General features: G+C 45.9%; 1 protein-coding gene across 6 annotated transcripts in view; it reads right to left on the reverse strand.

Moving 5' to 3' along the window:
• Positions 1-20,169, reverse strand: part of SCAF8 (SR-related CTD associated factor 8) — a 766,315-nt gene that overhangs the window by 709,208 nt on the left and 36,938 nt on the right. For 5 of the 6 annotated variants that reach the window (XR_010176108.1, XR_010176106.1, XR_010176107.1 and 2 more), the window contains exon 2: positions 10,062-10,106. The exons of the other annotated variant lie outside the window; for it this stretch is intronic. Coding sequence is in view for 2 of the 5 variants with exons in the window: in XM_063917713.1 (XP_063773783.1) it covers positions 10,062-10,106 (45 nt within the window). In the remaining 3 variants the exon portion in view is untranslated. The remainder of the gene's footprint in view (positions 1-10,061; positions 10,107-20,169) is intronic. 6 annotated transcript variants of the gene reach the window in all.

Raw genomic sequence — 20,169 nt, forward strand, 5'->3', positions numbered from 1 at the left:
AGGGGAAACGTCTGGAAGCTGCAGTATGTCCCCTTGGGACTCTATTCTTAAACTCACTGATCAATGTCCGTTCCAGGACTGACTGAAGAGTATTATACGTGGTCCCACCGGTGTGGGCTCCCGCAAGATGGACCCAGCATCATGCGGTGGATGTGACAGAAACAGAGGATGATTTCTGCTTCTGCGAACTTGAAAAGATTGCTGACCTCTTACCTTTTCACCTTCCTCTACCTGCAAAGAAAGGGAAATCCGTATCTATTCGGTCGAAATGACTGCACTCTACAATAATGCGTCACCAACCGTTGTGAGGAAACATAGGGCAAGAAGGTAGACTTACCAGTGGTATCTGCCGAGATCAATTTAACAAGGTCATCCCCAAACCAGGTATCACCTTCATGGGAAAGAGACTCCAGTATTTCTCGGAGTCAGCCTCAGCATTCCATTGGTGAATCCACAACGCCCTCCTAGTCGAGACCGCCATGGAATTGGCCCGCGAACTCAAGAGTCCTATATCCCTTGTGGTCGCACTGCAGTCTGCTGCAATGTTATAGATATGACCCAACTTAAGGAGTACCCGCATACAACTACTCCCCCATGTGCACGTAATGCAAGTATAATCAACGTACACACGGACACATAATTAGAGTATCACATATCTTCCTGCATACGATCCTTTGTGACAGGGCCCCGTGCACAACAGGGGGTGACTCACTTTATTCTATCCACAGCGGGAAAAGAATAAACACTCGGAATCCTCTTGAGGATTTGAAAACATCTTGTCACGGCCGCTCAGCACATGAGAAGGAATAACTACCTCAGCATTCATTATAAATTTTCTATAGATATACATATATATACCTTTAAATACACCTATACACACAAATATCTATATATCTATATATATATCTATATCTATATCTATATCTATATATATATATATATATATAGAAAAACACAGATTCCCAAGTGCGCTAGTGATGTAATGTAATTACACAATTCTTCCAGCGTTTATTTCATCAGAAAATGTGGACTGGAGGATGTTTAGATCTGGGGACCTGTAACAGACACCCCTCACCAAATAGTCACCCAAACAAGAGGCCAACAGGCCAATTAATAAAAAGTTATTTTAATAACATATGATTATACATATGAATTTTAATACACAATATAAAATTATATCAATAAAACACAGCCACAACCAACATGTTTGTAAGATGGATTCTAGATACTCCCTCACCTTTTTCAAGGTGCGAGCTCGAAGGGAGTATCTTCACAAACTAGGGTGCGATTTTCTGACTGACAAACCCAACGCGTTTCGTCTTATCGACTTCATCAGGGGTAACTTGTTTGGGGACAAGATAATATTCTATTAAAGAAAAACTGCTAATATGAAATAGGAATATCGTATATACATATATGTATATACATAAATATGCACCTATATATATATATATATATGTGGTACGAGAAAAAATTGTATACCTACCGCATATAAGAAAAAAGGCTAATTCACTCTCGAAGAATTGTGTAATTACAATACATCACTAGCGCACTTGGGAATCTGTGTTTTTCTTTGTATGTTCCTGAGGTCTCCCAACAAAGACCTCTCCCAGTGTGTCGCTCTTGAGTTGGCGCGAGATAAGGATACTTCTGTGTTTTTTTATATATATATATATATATATATATATATATATCTCATATATAAATATCCCTTTAGACAGGAACAGCAGGGTCCCTAGTGACGTTAATACGTTCTTAATGTGTATGAAACATGTACTGAATGCCAATTTTGTGGATCTAGTCAGGAAACATTATGGTCGACATAAGAAACAGTATTCGTGTCGATCTCCGGGAGTAGTAACTGGGCAAAATAAAATGTTTGCGATCCCGAGGGGACTGAGGGAAATCTATTCTATGAATATGACACCCTCGATAAATAATACTACGTCTGTGTTCGTGCCACAGACCTATGCAACCTTACTATACATACATATACATATAGGTATAGCCCTTTCTGATATGCATCACATTATCATGCCAATTTTTACCCAGTCTGATATTGTTGGTGCCGACAGGGTCACCACCACACGTCTGTGTCTCCCATATAGTTTTCTCTTGGGAAGAACATATATCTACTGACATGTTGACACTTATTCACATGTACCAAGTACCATTAAGAGTCGTCGATGCCGACAGTCATTCCGTCAGCCGTTTGTGGCAGAGCACTCAGCTTCAGATATGCCGACACACGTGTACCAAACACCCACGACATTACACTGGCTCTAAGGGATAGACCCCAGTACATTCTGTCAGGGAAACACAGAAGGAGTTTACCAGCTTATTTCCACAGCGCTCATTATATAGTGTGCTTTTTATTATTAACTTATAATGCACCAAACAACTCATTTTTCACTGTGATCTGTACAGCAGTGTTTTGGAAGGACCAGCGTCTCTGTGTGGAGAAAATGGCGCTGAAATGAGCTGTGAGGGGTAAGCCCCGCCCCCTTAATAGCACGCTTCAGCCCGTTATTTCTTACATATATTTATACTGGCGGGGGTTGAATCTAGTGCCTGGGCACTTATATATTCGTTTGCCAATCTCTGTTGAGGATTTATATGCTGCCCAGGGAGCCCGCCCGCCCCCCACCCCCCCGCACCCTACAGTGCCTGTGTGTGTGGGAGCATGGCGCACAGCGCGGCCGCTATGCGGTACCTCAAAGCCATCACTGAAGCCTTCTGATCGTCTTCTACTCACCCATCTTCTGACTTCTGGCTCTGCAAGGGGGGTGACGGCGGACTCTGGGAACGAGCATCTAGGCGTACCTAGCGATCAGACCCTCTGGAGCTAATGGTGTCCAGTAGCCAAAGAAGCAGAGCCTTGAAACTCACAGAAGTAGGTCTGCTTCTCTCCCGTAAGTCCCATGATGCAGGGAGACTGTTGCCAGCAGTGCTCCCTGAAAATAATAAACCTAACAAAGTCTTTTCAGAGAAACTCAGTACTGCTCCCCTGTGTGTGACCAGTCTCACTGGGCACAGAATCTAAACTGGAGTCTGGAGGAGGGGCATAGAGGGAGGAGCCAGTACACACCCATTCAAAGTCTTAAAGTGCCCATGTCTCCTGCGGATCCCGTCTATACCCCATGGTTCTTGAAGCGTCCCCAGCATCCTCTAGGACGTATGAGAAATGCTGATCGGCTGACTATTGTCTGTCGGCGCATGCGCAGCATTGCAAACGTGTGAGCGTGCGCGGGTCAAAAATGCAATCGCATTCAGGGACGATGCAATCGCATTTTGATTGACAGTGGAGGGTATTGAGGTGTGCGGCGACGGGAATGTGGATGGGTCTGGGCAGTTTTCGGGACGGAAGCGTGATGTCACACGCGGCCGATGAGACGAGAAAGATGGTGCCAGTGCACCTGCACACGCAGCTTGGCTGAGTATGCAGGAGGCTACCGGTAATGCTTGATGAACGTGCAGCCTGTGGGTGGCACCCAGCATGCGAGTGCTAGCAGCTGCAGTTTTTCTTTAGTAGCAAAACTTCAACTGAAGCTGAATAACGTCTCATATACGGTCTCCTTACAGCCAGACTGAATTAAATGAACAGAGACCACTTGCACTGAAAAATTAGAATGTTGCAAGGCAGAAATGATCACTTAAATTCTACAGTATTAAGGACATTGACCCTTAATAAAATTCTCTCGTACTTTACTCTTCTTTTCATACATTGATTATGTATTTTGGGATAACTAATGCTTTATCTGTATTTATCTTTCTCTATTACAGTCTAAGGATGGGTATACACTTTGTTGATGGATTCGCCACCCGGTCGATCTGCCTATGATCCAACTTGGTAAGGTTACAATCTTTTCCATACATACCAATCATCCGACTAATATACCTGATAGCAGACCCAGTTGAACATGTCCACCCACTTGTGACATCATATTCAATGTACTAACACACGGTCAGCCATACACAGAGGCAGATGCACCAATATATCGGCATCAGCTGTGCTGAAGGGCTGACCTGATATGCCTCGATGCACTATGTAATATGTAATTCTTCGGCTGTACAAACATATCACATAGTGTGTACAGAGCCTTATGCTAACTACATTTTTATGCAAGTTCTTATACCTAAAATGTTGTCTGTACCTTACCTACTCTCTAGAAGAGTTTATATAGAACTTACTTTACCTAAATCAGTTCTCTGTTTACTGTTCTGTCTATTGAATATTGGGGGTGATTCTGAGTTGATCGCAACAGCAAGTTTTTTAGCAGTTGGGCAAAACCATGTGCACTGCAGGGGGGACAGATATAACATGTGCAGAGAGAGTTAGATTTGGGTGTGGTGTGTTCAATCGGCAATCTAAATTGCAGTGTAAAAATAAAGCAGCCTGTATTTACCCTGCACAGAAACAAATAACCCACCCAAATCTAACTCTTTCTGCACATGTTATATCTGCCTCCCCTGCAGTGCCCATGGTTTTGCCCAACTGCTAACAAAGTTCCTGCTGCGCTCAACTCAGAATTACCCCCATTGCCAAAGCTATCTGGTCTGAACAGTTGAAACACAATTATGTTAAATTTATAATAAACGCCCTAAAACAAAAAAAACTTTAAAAAGTTTGGATCATCGCTAGCCAATTAACCATTCCGTTGAATTACCAATATAATCCCATATTCTCATTACACGTTACAAAAATTTTTAGTCCACAGAAAATATAGCGTGTCCAATGACTATTGTATAGTACTCTGTTATACAGGTTGAGTATCCCTTATCCAAAATGCTTGGGACCAGAGGTATTTTGGATATCGGATATTTCCGTATTTTGGAATAATTGCATACCATAATGAGATATCATGGTGATGGGACCTAAATCTAAGCACAGAATGCATTTATGTTTCATATACACCTTATATACACAGCCTGAAGGTCATTTTAGCCAATATTTTTTATAACTTTGTACATTAAACAAAGTGTGTGTACATTCACACAATTCATTTATGTTTCATATGCACCTTATACACACAGCCTGAAGGTCTTATAATACAATATTTTTAATAACTTTGTGTATTAAACAAAGTCTGTGCACATTGAGCCATCAGAAAACAAAGGTTTCACTATCTCTCTCTCACTCAAAAAAGTCCGTATTTCGGAATATTCCGTATTTCGGAATATTTGGATAAGGGATACTCAACCTGTAGAAGGATTTTGATATGAAAAACAGGATTTTGATACCTACCGGTAGATACTTTTCTCCTAGTCTGTAGAGGATGCTGGGGTCACCTCTGCCATTGCAGCTCTGCTTTTCGTTCCGCCCTGCCTGTTTATGTACGCGACTGCTGTTACATTGTCCGACTGGATCTGCAAGGGATGATCTTGAAGAAGATGTACTGTTTGTTGAAGGCAGTTGTAAATGGCTCTCAATTCCACCACGTTTATGTGAAGGCAGGCTTAGTGACTTGACCATTTTCCTTGGAAGCTCCCCAGCCTCGGAGACTTGCATCCGTGGTTACCAGGAGCCAGTCCTGAATCCCGAACCTGCGTCCCTCTAGTAGGTGAGAACTGTGTAGCCACCACAGGAGCGAAATCCTGGCTTTTGACGCCAGGATTATCTTCCAGTGCATGTGTAGGTGGGATCCCGACCACTTGTCCAACAGGTCCCACTGGAATACTCTGGCACGGAACCTGCCAAACTGTATGGCCTCGTAGACCATCTTCCCCAACAACCGAATGCACTGATGGATCGACACACTTGATTGTTTCAATATTTGTTTTACCATTTTCTGGGTTTCCAGAGCCTTTTCCACCGGAAGAAATACTCTCTGAACTTCTGTGTCCAGAATAATCCTGAGAAAAGACAATCTTGTCGTCGGTTCCAACTGTGACTTTGGATAATTTATTATCCAACCGTGTTGTTGGAGTATTGACAGGGAGAGTGTGATGTTTTTAACAACTGCTCCCTGGATCTCGCCTTTATCAGGAGATCGTCTAGATAAGGAATTATATTGGCTCCTTTTTGACGCAGGAGCCATCACCTTGGTGAATACCCTCAGCGCCGTGGAGAGACCGAAAGGTAACGTCTGGAATTGGTAATGGCAATCCTGAACCGCGAATCTCAGATAAGCCTGGTGAGGAGGATAAATGGGAACATGCAGGTAAGCATCCTTTATGTCTACCGACACCATGTAGTCCCCCTCCTCCAGACTGGAAATCACTGCCCTCAATGATTCCATTTTGAACTTGAATCGTTTCAAGTAGAGATTCAGATTTTTTAGGTTTAGGATCGGTCTGACCGAGCCGTCCGGCTTCGGAACTACAAAAAGGCTTGAATAAAACCCCTCCCCTTGTTGTGACAAAGGTACCAGGACTATGACCTGATCCTGACATAATTTTTGGATTGCCGCTGTTACTGCTTCCCTTTCTGGAAGAGAAGCTGGCAAGGTCGATTTGAAAAATTGGCATGGGGGAACGTCTTGAAACTCCAGCTTGTATCCCTGGGACACTATTTGTAACACCCAGGGATCCAGGCCAGACAGAATCCAACCTTAAACAAGTGAATATTGGTGCTGTTTTTCTTGCGCACAAATGGGCAGCTCTAATGAACTAGAAGATATGGGATCACACCCAAGATCCCCAACACTGATCCACAAAAACAACAATTTTATCTCTAGTTCATATGTGCGCCCAAATAAAAACGTATGACAAGTGGTGAGAATAAAATGTACTCCCCTGGTTTAACACACTTCTCTTCAAAATTCAATTTTTCTTCGAGAGCGACGTTTAAACATGAAAGGGAAACAAAACCTACTGTTTAGGTATAATTGCACATACAGAGATGGACAATAGGTCACCACAAAAAGAGTGATATATAAATTTGTATCAGGGTTTTGACCCCTAAATCCAGCCTCTCACAATAGTGATGAAAGAGAGTTGCATAAATAATCCTTCATCGATGAAAGAACAGTCACCATAGATCTCAGGGGATACCCTGTTCAGCAATAAATTCACAAAGTAATAACTTGTGTAAGGCGTATAAAACAATTCAAGTTTTAATTTGGGCGCACATATGAACTAGAGATAAAATTGTTGTTTTTGAGAATCCAACCTTGGCTGAACAGTTTGAGACATGCCCCCACCTGGGCCTGAGCAGCGTACTATTGGCAAATAAATGGATTTCAATGTAGTTTCCATCTTTCGGTCTGCCGGCTCTTTTAGTGAAGCCGTGCCAGGTGCAGGGAGAATTACCTTCTTTGTCAACCTGGAAAGTGCACTGTCTAACACAGGGGGTGACTCCCATTTTTTCCTGTCCTCCACCAGGAAAGGATAAGCTATCTGAATTCTCTTGGGAATATGAAATTTATTTTCTGGATTCACCCACATCCCTTCAAAGAGAGTATTAAGCTTGTGGGAAGGAGGGAAAGTGACCTTGGATTTCTTTTCTTTACAGAAATAAGCCTTCTCCTGAGGTACAGGAGTGGCTTCCGTCACTTCAAGTACTTCCCTTATAGCCACAATCATATATTGTATATTTTTTGCAAATTTATGATCTATTTCTCTGGAGTCACTATCATAGTGTTCATTCTAGCACCCTGCACCTTTCAAAACATGTGCAGTTCCTCTTTCCTGCCTTGGGTGTCGCTCTCTCCTCTGGTGCTTCTCAGCACACTCAGGTCTGTATTTCAGTGCCGAGATACAGACCAAAGTGTTCTGAGAAGCACCACACCAGAGAGCGACACCCCATGCAGGAAAGGAGAACTGCATGGATTTTGAAAGGTGCAGGGTGCTAGAATGAACACTACTATCGTCGACACAAGAATCAGTGTCTGTGTCTGTGTCGGTATTCACAATATTCGCAAATGGTCTCTTATGTGACCCAGAGGGGTCGCCTGCGGATGGAAGAACAGAGCCCTGAAAAATCACATCCTCCACAGATTTTCTCCAGCACTCAGCATGAGATTCAGACTTATCTAATCTCCTATTGATATGATGCATACTATCACATATTTCTTTCACCCATGCAGGCTCTTGGGTGTGTCGGCAGCGCCACCACATTACACTTCTGTGTCCCTAAAATGGTTTCCTCCGGGGAGGAACTCCCTGCCTCTGACATGTCTTACACACGTGTACAACACACACACACAGACACAATGGGACTTATAGGGGATAGACCCACAGTAAAATCTGTCAGAGGGACACAGTTTAGGAGCAGCCAATTCACAACCCCAGCGCCAGTATCTAATGCCTGTGAACACAGAATGCCCACTGACATGCACACTTGTAATGCACCAAATTCGCTTGTGCCCCCCCGTTTTGCACCTTGAATACTTGTAGTCAGAAGTGAAGGAGGACCAGCGTGGTCTCTGCAGCCCGAGGAGAGAGAAAATGGCGCTGAGCAGTGTGCTGGCTGCCTGAGGAAGAAGCTCCGCCCCCCGCAATGGCACGTTTTTACCTCAGAGACGGTTTGTAATATTTATACTGGCGGGGGTAGGACTGTGCCCGGGCCTCTAATGCCCCCTTTTTGCCAGTTTATAGAGGTGTTCTGTTGCCCATGGAAGTAATTCTGGAATTTATATTTAATTTTGAACAGTATAATACGATTTTGTTCTTTGGCTGGTCAACAATATTTTTGCAAAGAGGAGCAGTCTCAGTCTTAAGATTGAAGTGATAGCTGTGCCACTCTTACACTTCAACATACCGTCCTGTTGGAAGCAATATAGTGCAACTCTGACACTCAAAGCAAACGCCACAACCACACTGCAAGATAACCGCAAACTACTCATAAATAATCCTTACAAAAAGGAGGAAAAGCATAAAAAAACATTTATTTTATATCAGGTGTAGAATTTTGTCTCTTGCAAAGACTTATATCACAATAAATTACATTTTACATGTAATTCAGTGTATTTTGGCCATTATGCTCCAAATAACAAAAAATTGTTTTTTCATATTTCAGTTAATATTACACGTTCCCCCACCTATTCTCATACAATACAACTCTGATGGGTTATAACAGGGGTATGCAAGTATGCAACCCGTAGCACTCCAGTTGCTGTGGAACTACACATCCCAGTATGCCCTGCACAGTTCTACAGCATCTTCTGTAAACCCTAGATAAATACTGCTGGCAGTTTAACTCAAAATATAAGTAAAGTCTGAGCCTTGAACGTCTATATGCAGGATATGTAAACTTTGTACATAACACCATGAGAGCATTTTTACACACATTTCACTGATGTGCTCCAAATGCATTTTCCATCTACTCTTTGGGGGGAATTCAATTAGCCGCGAGACTAACCGTATGGTTGCAATATGCTGGTTTAACAGCTGAATTTAATCAATTAGCAGCATGCTTTCTTGTGCGGTAACCCCCAGATATGTTTGCAGCTATGGGTGAACTGCTCACAGACATTCGCGGTAACCCTGAAAACCCTACTTACTGCAAACTTCTCTCGAGTTAAGTGCCGTGGCTAATTGAATTTGGCCCTTTATCTGGGGTGTTTTTCCCAATATAAAACTAATTTACTGGCAAGTGCACATTAATGTGGGAGGCAATGATCCTATTTTAAAGCAGTTTTCATGCATCAGAATTACCAGCAGATATGCATGGGCAACCCTCAGAAACAGACCAGAACAGAAAAAATCACACCACATGAAGCATCTAAACACCTAACATCAATCCTATCAGACATGAAAGAACAGCAAGTTTATTGCTCCGGCAGCAGGCCAATGCATCTGCATTTTCAAAAGTATCTGAAAATTGCGCTAACAAATCAAGTTTAATAAATTTAGACTCTCACCCTAAAAAAACCTATTCATATAACACAAAAAGAACCAAAATCTGAGAAGCAGCACAAACTGATCCTACACACATTAGTTTACAATAGCCAACTAAGATATTAAATAACTAACGGTAAAGCACCACATTCGGCTGTTGTAAAACCCTCTGACTGGAGTCATTGATGACAAAACATCACGTAGCAATGTACAGCGAAGTCTTAACAAAACATGACATGCAGAATTCATTTAAGTTACAGGTTTCTCAAGAAAATTCAAACCTGACTAGAACGATATAGGGGCACTTCTATACCCTGATGTCGACCCTGGAAAAAATGACAAATTGGATTAGACACAATAACTTTTACACAAATTTAACAAGTTTGCCTCTTGTTCTACCACAATATGCGTCATTAAATGAATCTGCATTAGTTCTGTGCTACAACACGGGATCAGGTGACCGGTGGTCGGGATCCTAGCGGTCAGCATACAGACGCCGGGATCCCGGCCGCCAGAATGACACGGGAGGCAAGCGCAAAAAAAGTCCCTTGCGGGCTCGCCGCGCTCGCCACATATTCTATTCCCACTTTCTCTAACGTCCTAGTGGATGCTGGAGACTCCGTAAGGACCATGGGGAATAGACGGGCTCCGCAGAAGACAGGGCACTTTAAGAAAGAATTTGGATTCTGGTGTGTTCTGGCTCCTCCCTCTATGTCCCTCCTCCAGACCTCAGTTTGAATCTGTGCCCGGACGAGCTGGGTGATGTTTAGTGAGCTCTCCTGAGCTTGCCATAAGAAAGTATTTTGTTAGGTTTTTTATTTTCAGGGAGATCTGCTGGCAACAGACTCCCTGCATCGTGGGACTGAGGGGAAAGAAGCAGCCCTACTCTCTGAAGATAGGTCCTGCTTCTTAGGCTACTGGACACCATTAGCTCCAGAGGGATCGTACACAGGATCTCACCCTTTGTCGTCCGATCCTGGAGCCGCGCCGCCGTCCCCCTCGCAGAGCCGGAAGACAGAAGCCGGGTGAAAGAAGAAAGAAGACTTCGAAATCGGCGGCAGAAGACTCCAGTCTTCAAACTGAGGTAGCGCACAGCACTGCAGGTGTGCGCCATTGCTCCCACACTACACTCACATACTCCGGTCACTGTAGGGTGCAGGGCGCAGGGGGGGGGGGGGCACCCTGGGCAGCAATTAGGACCTCTTGGCAAAAGTGGGCATATATACAGTTTTGCACTGTATATATGCATGAGCCCCCGCCAAAAATTGTACATGAAAGCGGGACAGAAGCCCGCCGTCGAGGGGCCGGGGCTTCTTCCTCAGCACTTGCCAGCGCCATGTTTTTTCTCCACAGCACCGCTGAGAGGAAGCTCCCCAGCCTCTCCCCTGCAGTTACACGGTAGAAGAGGGTAAAAAGAGAGGGGGGGCACATAATTAGGCGCAAAAATCAATATAAACAGCAGCTACCGGGTTAACATTAAGTTACTGTGTTATTCCTGGGTTAATAGCGCTGGGGTGTGTGCTGGCATACTCTCTCTCTGTCTCTTCAAAGGGCCTTATGGGGGAATTGTCTTCAGATGAGCATTCCCCGAGTGTGTGGTGTGTCGGTACGTGTGTGTCGACATGTCTGAGGTAAAAGGCTCCCCCTAAGGAGGATGGAGCAAAAATGTGTATGAGAGGGTGTCTCCGTCGACAACGCCGACACCTGCTTGGATATGTGTAATTAAGTGCTAAGGTGAATTTATTGCACAAAAGATTAGAGAACAGACAGGGAATCTACCCATGTCTGTCCCTATGTCGCAGAGACCTTCAGAGTCTCTCAATGCTCACTATCCAAAATAATAGACACTGATATCGACACGGAGTCTGACTCCAGTGTCGACTACGATAATGCAAAGTTACAGCCAAAATGGCAGAAAAGTATTCAATATATGATTATTGTAATAAAAGATGATTTGCATATCACTGATGACTCATCTGTCCCTGACACAAGGGTACACATGTTTAAGGGGAAGATAGCTGAGGTAAATTTCCCTCCTCTCATTAGGAAAAAGAGCGGGAATCGCCAGACAAGAGACTGCAGTTTCCCACAAAGAATTTTCAGGGAGTATCCTTTCCCCACTAGGGCCAGGATACGATGGGAATCTTCCCATAGGGTGTCACGTTTGCCCAAAAGGTAGCCCTGACGTAACAGCTATTCTCAGGGATCCTGCAGATAGCGTGCGCATTCTGGTACACTACTCAGACCGGCGATTGTGTCGGCATGGGTTTATAGCGCTGTGTAGTCCCGAAACCAGACGGTTCGGTCAGACCTATATTGAATTTAAAATCCCTGAACATATACCTGAAAAGGTTCAAGTTCAAGAAGGAATCGCTAAGAGCGGTCAATGCAAGCCTGAAAGGGGGAGATTTTATGGTGACTCTGGACATAAAGGATGCATACCTTCATGTCCCCATTTATCCACCTCATCAGGCGTACCTCAGAATTGCGGTACGGGATTGTCATTACCAATTTCAGACGTTGCCGTTTGGTCTCTCCACGGCCCCGAGAATATTCACCAAGGTAATGGCGGAAATGATGGTGCTCCTGCGGAAGCAAGGTGTCACTATTATCACGTACTTGGACGATCTCCTGGTCTGACCAAAGCCCCTGAAGAGTCTTTCCCTGTGTGACCGCTCCCCATCCTCGGAGGCTCGCGTCCATGGTAACCAGGATCCAATCCTGAATTCCGAACCTGCGACCCTCCAGGAGGTGAGCACTTTGCAACCACCACAGGAGGGACACTCTGGTCCCTGGGGACAGAGTTATTTTCCGATGTAAGTGCAGATGGGACCCGGACCACTTGTCCAGAAGGTCCCATTGAAAAGTCCTTGCATGGAACCTTCCGAAGGGAATGGCCTCGTAGGCCGCCACCATTTTCCCCAGAACTCGAGTGCATTGGTGAACTGACACCTTTTTCGGTTTTAGCAGGTCTCTGACCATGTTCTGGATGTCTTGGGCTTTCTCTATTGGGAGGAAGACCTTCATTTGTTCCGTATCCAGTATCATACCTAGGAACGGTAGTCGAGTTGTCGGAATCAACTGCGACTTCGGTAGATTTAGAATCCAACCGTGTTGCTGGAGCACTCTCAGAGAGAGCGCCACACTGCTCAGCAATTTCTCCCTTGATCTCGCTTTTATCAGGAGATCGTCCAAGTATGGGATAATTGTGACTCCATGCTTGCGCAGGACCACCATCATTTCCGCCATTATATTGGTGAAAATCCTCGGGGCCGTGGAAAGTCCAAACGGCAACGTCTGAAATTGGTAATGACAATCCTGTACAGCGAATCTCAGGTATTCCTGATGGGGGGCATATATGGGGACATGAAGGTACGCATCCTTTATGTCCAGAGACACCATAAACTCCCCCTCCTCCATGTTGCTATTATCGCTCTGAGAGATTCCATTTTGAATTTGAATCTTTTTATGTACAGGTTTAGGGATTTCAGATTCAAAATAGGTCTGACCGAACCGTCCGGTTTCGGGACCACAAATAGGGTTGAATAGTAACCTCTTCCCTGCTGGTGCAGGGGAACCTTGATTATCACTTGCTGTATACACAGAGTTTGAATTTCAGCTAACACTACATCCCTTTCCGATGTGGAAGCTGGTAGGGCCGATTTGAAAAATCGGCTCGGGGGCACCTCCTCGAATTCCAATTTGTAACCCTGGGAAACTATTTCCAACACCCAGGGATTCAGGTCCGAACTGACCCAGGCCTGACTGAAAAGTCGAAGACGTGCCCCCACCGGTGCGGACTCCCTCAGGGGAGCCCCAGCGTCATGCTGTGGGTTTTGGAGCAGCCGGGGAGGACTTTTGTTCCTGGGCACCTGCTGAAGCAGGTGCTCTCTTGCCTCTGCCCTTACCTCTGGCGAGGAAAGAGGATCCCCGACCTCTTTTGGACTTATGCAACCGAAAGGACTGCATCTGATAGGGTGTTACTTTCTTTTGCTGTTGGGGAATATATGGTAAAAAATTCTGATTTACCTGCTGTAGCTGTGGAAACCAGGTCCGTCAGCCCATCCCCAAACAATACATCCCCCTTATAGGGTAGTACTTCCATATGTTTCTTGGAATCCGCATCACCCGTCCATTGGCGAGTCCATAAGGATCTTCTCGCTGAGATAGACATGGCATTGGTCCTAGAAGCTAGCAATCCAATGTCCCTTTGAGCATCCCTCATAAATAAGACTGCGTCTTTAATATGGGCTAGAGTTAGGAATATAGTATCCTTATTAATATTATCAAATTGATCTGTCAGCTCATCTGTCCAAGCTGCAATTGCGCTACACACCCATGCCGACGCAATTGTCGGTCTTAACACAGCACCCGTATGAGAATAAATACACTTTAAGGTAGTTTCTTGCCTGCGATCTGCAGGGTCCTTAAGGGCCGCTGTGTCAGGAGACGGTAGCGCCACTTTCTTGGACAAACGCGTCAGGGCCTTGTCCACAGTGGGGGGTGATTCCCCAAATCTCCCTGTCCTGCTTAGGGAAAGGGTATGCCATATAAAAATAAGAATTTACTTACCGATGATTCTATTTCTCATAGTCCGTAGTGGATGCTGGGACTCCGTCAGGACCATGGGGAATAGCGGGCTCCGCAGGAGACAGGGCACATCTAAAAAAGCTTTTAGGTCACATGGTGCGTACTGGCTCCTCCCCCTATGACCCTCCTCCAAGCCTCAGTTAGGTACTGTGCCCGGACGAGCGTACACAATAAGGAAGGATCTTGAATCCCGGGTAAGACTCATACCAGCCACACCAATCACACCGTACAACTTGTGATCTGAACCCAGTTAACAGTATGATAACACAAACGAAGTAGCCTCTGAACAGATGGCTCACAACAACAGTAATAACCCGATTTTTGTAACAATAACTATGTACAAGCATTGCAGACAATCCGCACTTGGGATGGGCGCCCAGCATCCACTACGGACTATGAGAAATAGAATTATCGGTAAGTAAATTCTTATTTTCTCTAACGTCCTAGTGGATGCTGGGACTCCGTCAGGACCATGGGGATTATACCAAAGCTCCCAAACGGGCGGGAGAGTGCGGATGACTCTGCAGCACCGAATGAGAGAACTCCAGGTCCTCTTTAGCCAGAGTATCAAATTTGTAAAATTTTACAAACGTGTTCTCCCCTGACCACGTAGCTGCTCGGCAAAGTTGTAATGCCGAGACTCCTCGGGCAGCCGCCCAGGATGAGCCCACTTTCCTTGTGGAATGGGCCTTTACAGATTTAGGCTGTGGCAGGCCTGCCACAGAATGTGCAAGTTGGATTGTACTACATATCCAACGTGCAATCGTCTGTTTAGACGCAGGAGCACCCAACTTGTTGGGTGCATACAATGTAAACAACGAGTCAGATTTTCTGACTCCAGCTGTCCTTGAAATATATATTTTTAATGCTCTGACAACGTCCAGTAACTTGGAGTCCTCCAAGTCGCTAGTAGCCGCAGGCACCACAATAGGCTGGTTCAAGTGAAATGCCGAAACCACCTTAGGGAGAAATTGAGGACGTGTCCTCAATTCTGCCCTGTCCGAATGGAATATCAGATATGGGCTTTTGTATGACAAAGCTGCCAACTCCGAAACTCTCCTGGCTGAAGCCAGGGCCAACAGCATGGTTACCTTCCATGTAAGGTATTTTAAATCTACCGATTTTAAAGGCTCAAACCAATGAGATTTGAGAAAATTTAGAACCACGTTCAAATCCCACGGTGCCACTGGAGGCACTATTGGGGGTTGTATATGTAGTACACCTTTGACAAAAGTTTGTACTTCAGGCACTGACGCCAATTCCTTCTGGAAGAAAATTGATAAGGCCGAAATTTGAACTTTAATGGACCCCAATTTGAGGCCCATAGACAATCCTGCTTGCAGGAAATGTAAGAATCGACCCAATTGAAATTCTTCCGTTGGAGCCTTCTTGGCCTCACACCACGCAACATATTTTCTCCAAATGCGGTGATAATGTTGTGCGGTCACTTCTTTCCTGGCTTTAATTAAAGTAGGAATAACTTCCTCAGGAATGCCCTTCTCTTTTAGAATCCGGCGTTCAACCGCCATGCCGTCAAACGCAGCCGCGGTAAGTCTTGGAACATACAAGGTCCCTGCTGAAGCAGATCCCTTCTTAGAGGTAGAGGCCACGGATCCTCCGTGAGCATCTCTTGAAGTTCCGGATACCAAGTTCTTCTTGGCCAGTCCGGAGCTACCAGTATTGTTCTTACTCCTCTTTTCCGTATAATTCTCAGTACCTTTGGTATGAGAGGCAGAGGAGGGAACACATACACTGACTGGTACACCCACGGTGTTACCAGAGCGTCCACAGCTATTGCCTGAGGGTCTCTTGACCTGGCGCAATACCTGTCCAATTTTTTGTTGAGGCGAGACGCCATCATGTCCACCTTTGGTTTTTCCCAACGGTTCACAATCATGTGGAAAACTTCTGCTGACAGTGCTACGACATGATTCTCCGCCCAGCGCAGAATCCTTGCAGCTTCTGCCATTGCACTCCTGCTTCTCGTGCCGCCTTGTCGGTTTACGTGGGCGACTGCCGTGATGTTGTCGGACTGGATCAACACCGACTGACCCTGAAGCAGCGATTTTGCCAGGCTTAGAGCATTGTAGATCGCTCTTAGCTCCAGTATATTTATGTGAAGAGACGTCTCCAGGTTTGACCACACGCCCTGGAAGTTTCTTCCCTTTGTGACTGCTCCCCAACCTCGTAGGCTGGCATCCGTAGTCACCAGGACCTAGTCCTGTATGCCGAATCTGCGGCCCACTAACAGATGGGCAGTCTGCAACCACCACAGGAGAGACAACCTTGTTCTCGGTGACAGTGTTATCCGCTGATGCATGTGCAGATGCGATCCGGACCATTTGTCCAGCAGATCCCACTGAAATGTTCGTGCATGGAATCTGCCGAATGGAATCGCTTCGTACGAAGCCACCATCTTTCCCAGGACTCTTGTGCATTGATGTACTGACACAGTTCCTGGTTTTAGGAGGTTCTTGACAAGTTCGGATAACTCCCTTGCTTTCTCTTCCGGGAGAAATACCTTTTTCTGAACCGTGTCCAGAATCATGCCCAGGAACAGCAGATGTGTTGTCGGGGTCAATTGAGATTTTGGAAGATTTAGAATCCACCCGTGTTGCTGAAGCACTACTTGTGTTAGCGCTACACCGACTTCCAGCTGTTCTCTGGACTTTGCCCTTATCAGGAGATCGTCCAAGTAAGGGATAATTAATACGCCTTTTCTTCGTAGAAGAACCATCATTTCGGTCATTACCTTGGTAAAGACCCGAGGGGCCGTGGACAACCCAAACGGCAGCGTTTGAAACTGATAATGACAGTCTTGTATCACGAACCTGAGATACCCTTGGTGTGAGGGGTAAATCGGGACATGTAGATAAGCATCTTTTATGTCCAAGGACACCATGAAGTCTCCTTCTTCCAGATTCGCTATCACTGCTCTGAGTGACTCCATCTTGAACTTGAATTTCTTTATGTACAGGTTCAAGGATTTCAAATTTAGAATAGGCCTTATCGAACCGTCCGGTTTCGGTACCACAAATAGTGTGGAATAATACCCCTTTCCCTGTTGTAGGAGGGGTACCTTGACTATCACCTGCTGAGAATACAGCTTGTGAATGGCTTCCAAAACCGACGTCCTTTCTGAGGGAGACGTTGGTAAAGCAGACTTTAGGAACCGGCGAGGGGGAGACCTTTCGAACTCCAGCATGTAACCCTGAGATACTATCTGCAGGACCCACGGGTCCACTTGTGAGTGAACCCATTGATTGCTGAAAATCTTGAGTCGACCCCCCACCGTTCCTGAGTCCGCTTGTAAAGCCCCAGCGTCATGCTGATGGCTTTGTAGAAGCCGGGGCGGGCTTCTGTTCCTGGGCAGGGGCTGCTTGCTGCCCTTTCTTACCCTTTCCTCTGCCTCGCGGCAGATAAGACTGTCCTTTTGGTCGCTTTTTATAGGAGCGAAAGGACTGCGGCTGAAAAGACGGTGTCTTTTTCTGTTGGGAGGGGGTCTGAGGTAAAAAAGTGGATTTGCCGGCAGTTGCCGTGGCCACCAGGTCCGAAAGACCGACCCCAAACAATTCCTCTCCTTTATATGGCAATACTTCCATATGCCTCTTGGAATCCGCATCACCTGACCACTGTCGCGTCCATAAACTTCTTCTGGCAGATATGGACATCGCGCTTACTCTTGATGCTAGAGTACAAACATCCCTCTGAGCATCTCGCATATAAAGGAAAGCATCCTTTAATTGCTCTAGAGTCAATAAAATACTGTCCCTATCCAGGGTATCAATATTTTCAGTCAGAGAATCCAACCACACTACCCCAGCACTGCACATCCAGGCTGAGGCTATTGCCGGTCGCAGTATAACACCAGTATGTGTGTATATACTCTTCAGTGTAGTTTCCAGCCTCCTATCTGCTGGATCCTTGAGGGCGGCCGTATCAGGAGACGGCAACGCCACTTGCTTTGATAAACGTGTGAGCGCCTTATCCACCCTAGGGGGTGTTTCCCAGCGCGCCCTAACCTCTGGTGGGAAAGGGTATAATGCCAATAACTTCTTGGAAATTAGCAGTTTTCTATCGGGGTTAACCCACGCTTCATCACACACGTCATTCAATTCCTCTGATTCTGGAAAAAATACAGGTAGTTTTTTCACCCCCCACATAATACCCCTTTTTGAGGTACCAGCAGTATCAGAGATCTGCAAAGCCTCCTTCATTGCCGTGATCATATAACGTGTGGCCCTATTGGAAAATACGTTTGTTTCTTCACCGTCGACACTAGATTCATCTGTGTCGGTACCCGTGTCGACTGACTGAGGTAAAGGACGTTTTACAGCCCCTGACGGTGTCTGAGACGCCTGAACCGGTACTAACTGGTTTGCCGGGCGTCTTATTTCGTCAACTGACTTTTGTAATGTGCTGACATTATCACGTAATTCCATAACTAAAGCCATCCATTCCGGTGTCGACTCCCTAGGGGGTGACATTACCATCATCGGCAATTGCTCTGCCTCCACACCAACATCGTCCTCATACATGTCGACACACACGTACCGACACACAGCAGCCACACAGGGAATGCTCTAATCGAAGACAGGACCCCCTAGCCCTTTGGGGAGACAGAGGGAGAGTTTGCCAGCACACACCAAAAGCGCTATAAATGTATATAAACAACCCTAGAAGGTGTTGTTTACTATATATGCGCTCTTAATATATAAATATCGCCAATTTATGCCCCCCTTCTCTTTGTTACCCTGTTTCTGTAGTGCAGTGCAGGGGAGAGACCTGGGAGCCTTCCTCACCAGCGGAGCTGAGCAGGAAAATGGCGCTGAGTGCTGAGGAGAATAAGCTCCGCCCCTTTTTCGGCGGGCTTTTCCCCGGTTTTTAAGAAACTGGCCTGGGTTAAAATACATACATATAGCCTTAATGGCTATATGTGATGTATTTATTTTGCCACTAAAGGTAATTATATTGCTGCCCAGGGCGCCCCCAGCAGCGCCCTGCACCCTCCGTGACTGAGTCAGTGAGCCGTGTGACAACAATGGCGCACAGCTGCCGTGCTGTGCGCTACCTTCAAGAAGACTGAGGAGTCTTCTGCCGCCTGCTTTCCGGACCTCCGTTCTGCCGTCTCTTCAGCGTCTGTAAGGGGGATCGGCGGCGCGGCTCCGGGACGAACCCCAGGCTGACCTGTGTTCCGACTCCCTCTGGAGCTAAGTGTCCAGTAGCCTAAGACTCCAATCCATCCTGCACGCAGGTGAGTTGGAAATCTCTCCCCTAAGTCCCTCGATGCAGTGATCCTGTTGCCAGCAGGAATCACTGAGATTGAAACCTAAAAAAAAACTTTTCTAAACAGCTCTTTAGGAGAGCCACCTAGATTGCACCCTCTCGGACGGGCACAAAAACCTAACTGAGGCTTGGAGGAGGGTCATAGGGGGAGGAGCCAGTACGCACCATGTGACCTAAAAGCTTTTTTAGATGTGCCCTGTCTCCTGCGGAGCCCGCTATTCCCCATGGTCCTGACGGAGTCCCAGCATCCACTAGGACGTTAGAGAAATAAGATTTAACTCACCGGTAAATCTATTTCTCGTAGTCCGTAGTGGATGCTGGGTACTCCGTAAGGACCATGGGGAATAGACGGGCTCCGCAGGAGACTGGGCACTCTTTAAAGAAAGATTAGGTACTACATCTGGTGCACTGGCTCCTCCCTCTATGCCCCTCCTCCAGACCTTAGTTAGGGAAACTGTGCCCGGAAGAGCTGACATTACTAGGAAAGGATTTGTAATCCAGGGTAAGACTCAT

The sequence above is a fragment of the Pseudophryne corroboree genome, chromosome 4 (genome assembly GCF_028390025.1).
Source record: "Pseudophryne corroboree isolate aPseCor3 chromosome 4, aPseCor3.hap2, whole genome shotgun sequence".
In the NCBI taxonomy this organism is placed as follows: Eukaryota; Metazoa; Chordata; class Amphibia; order Anura; family Myobatrachidae; genus Pseudophryne; species Pseudophryne corroboree.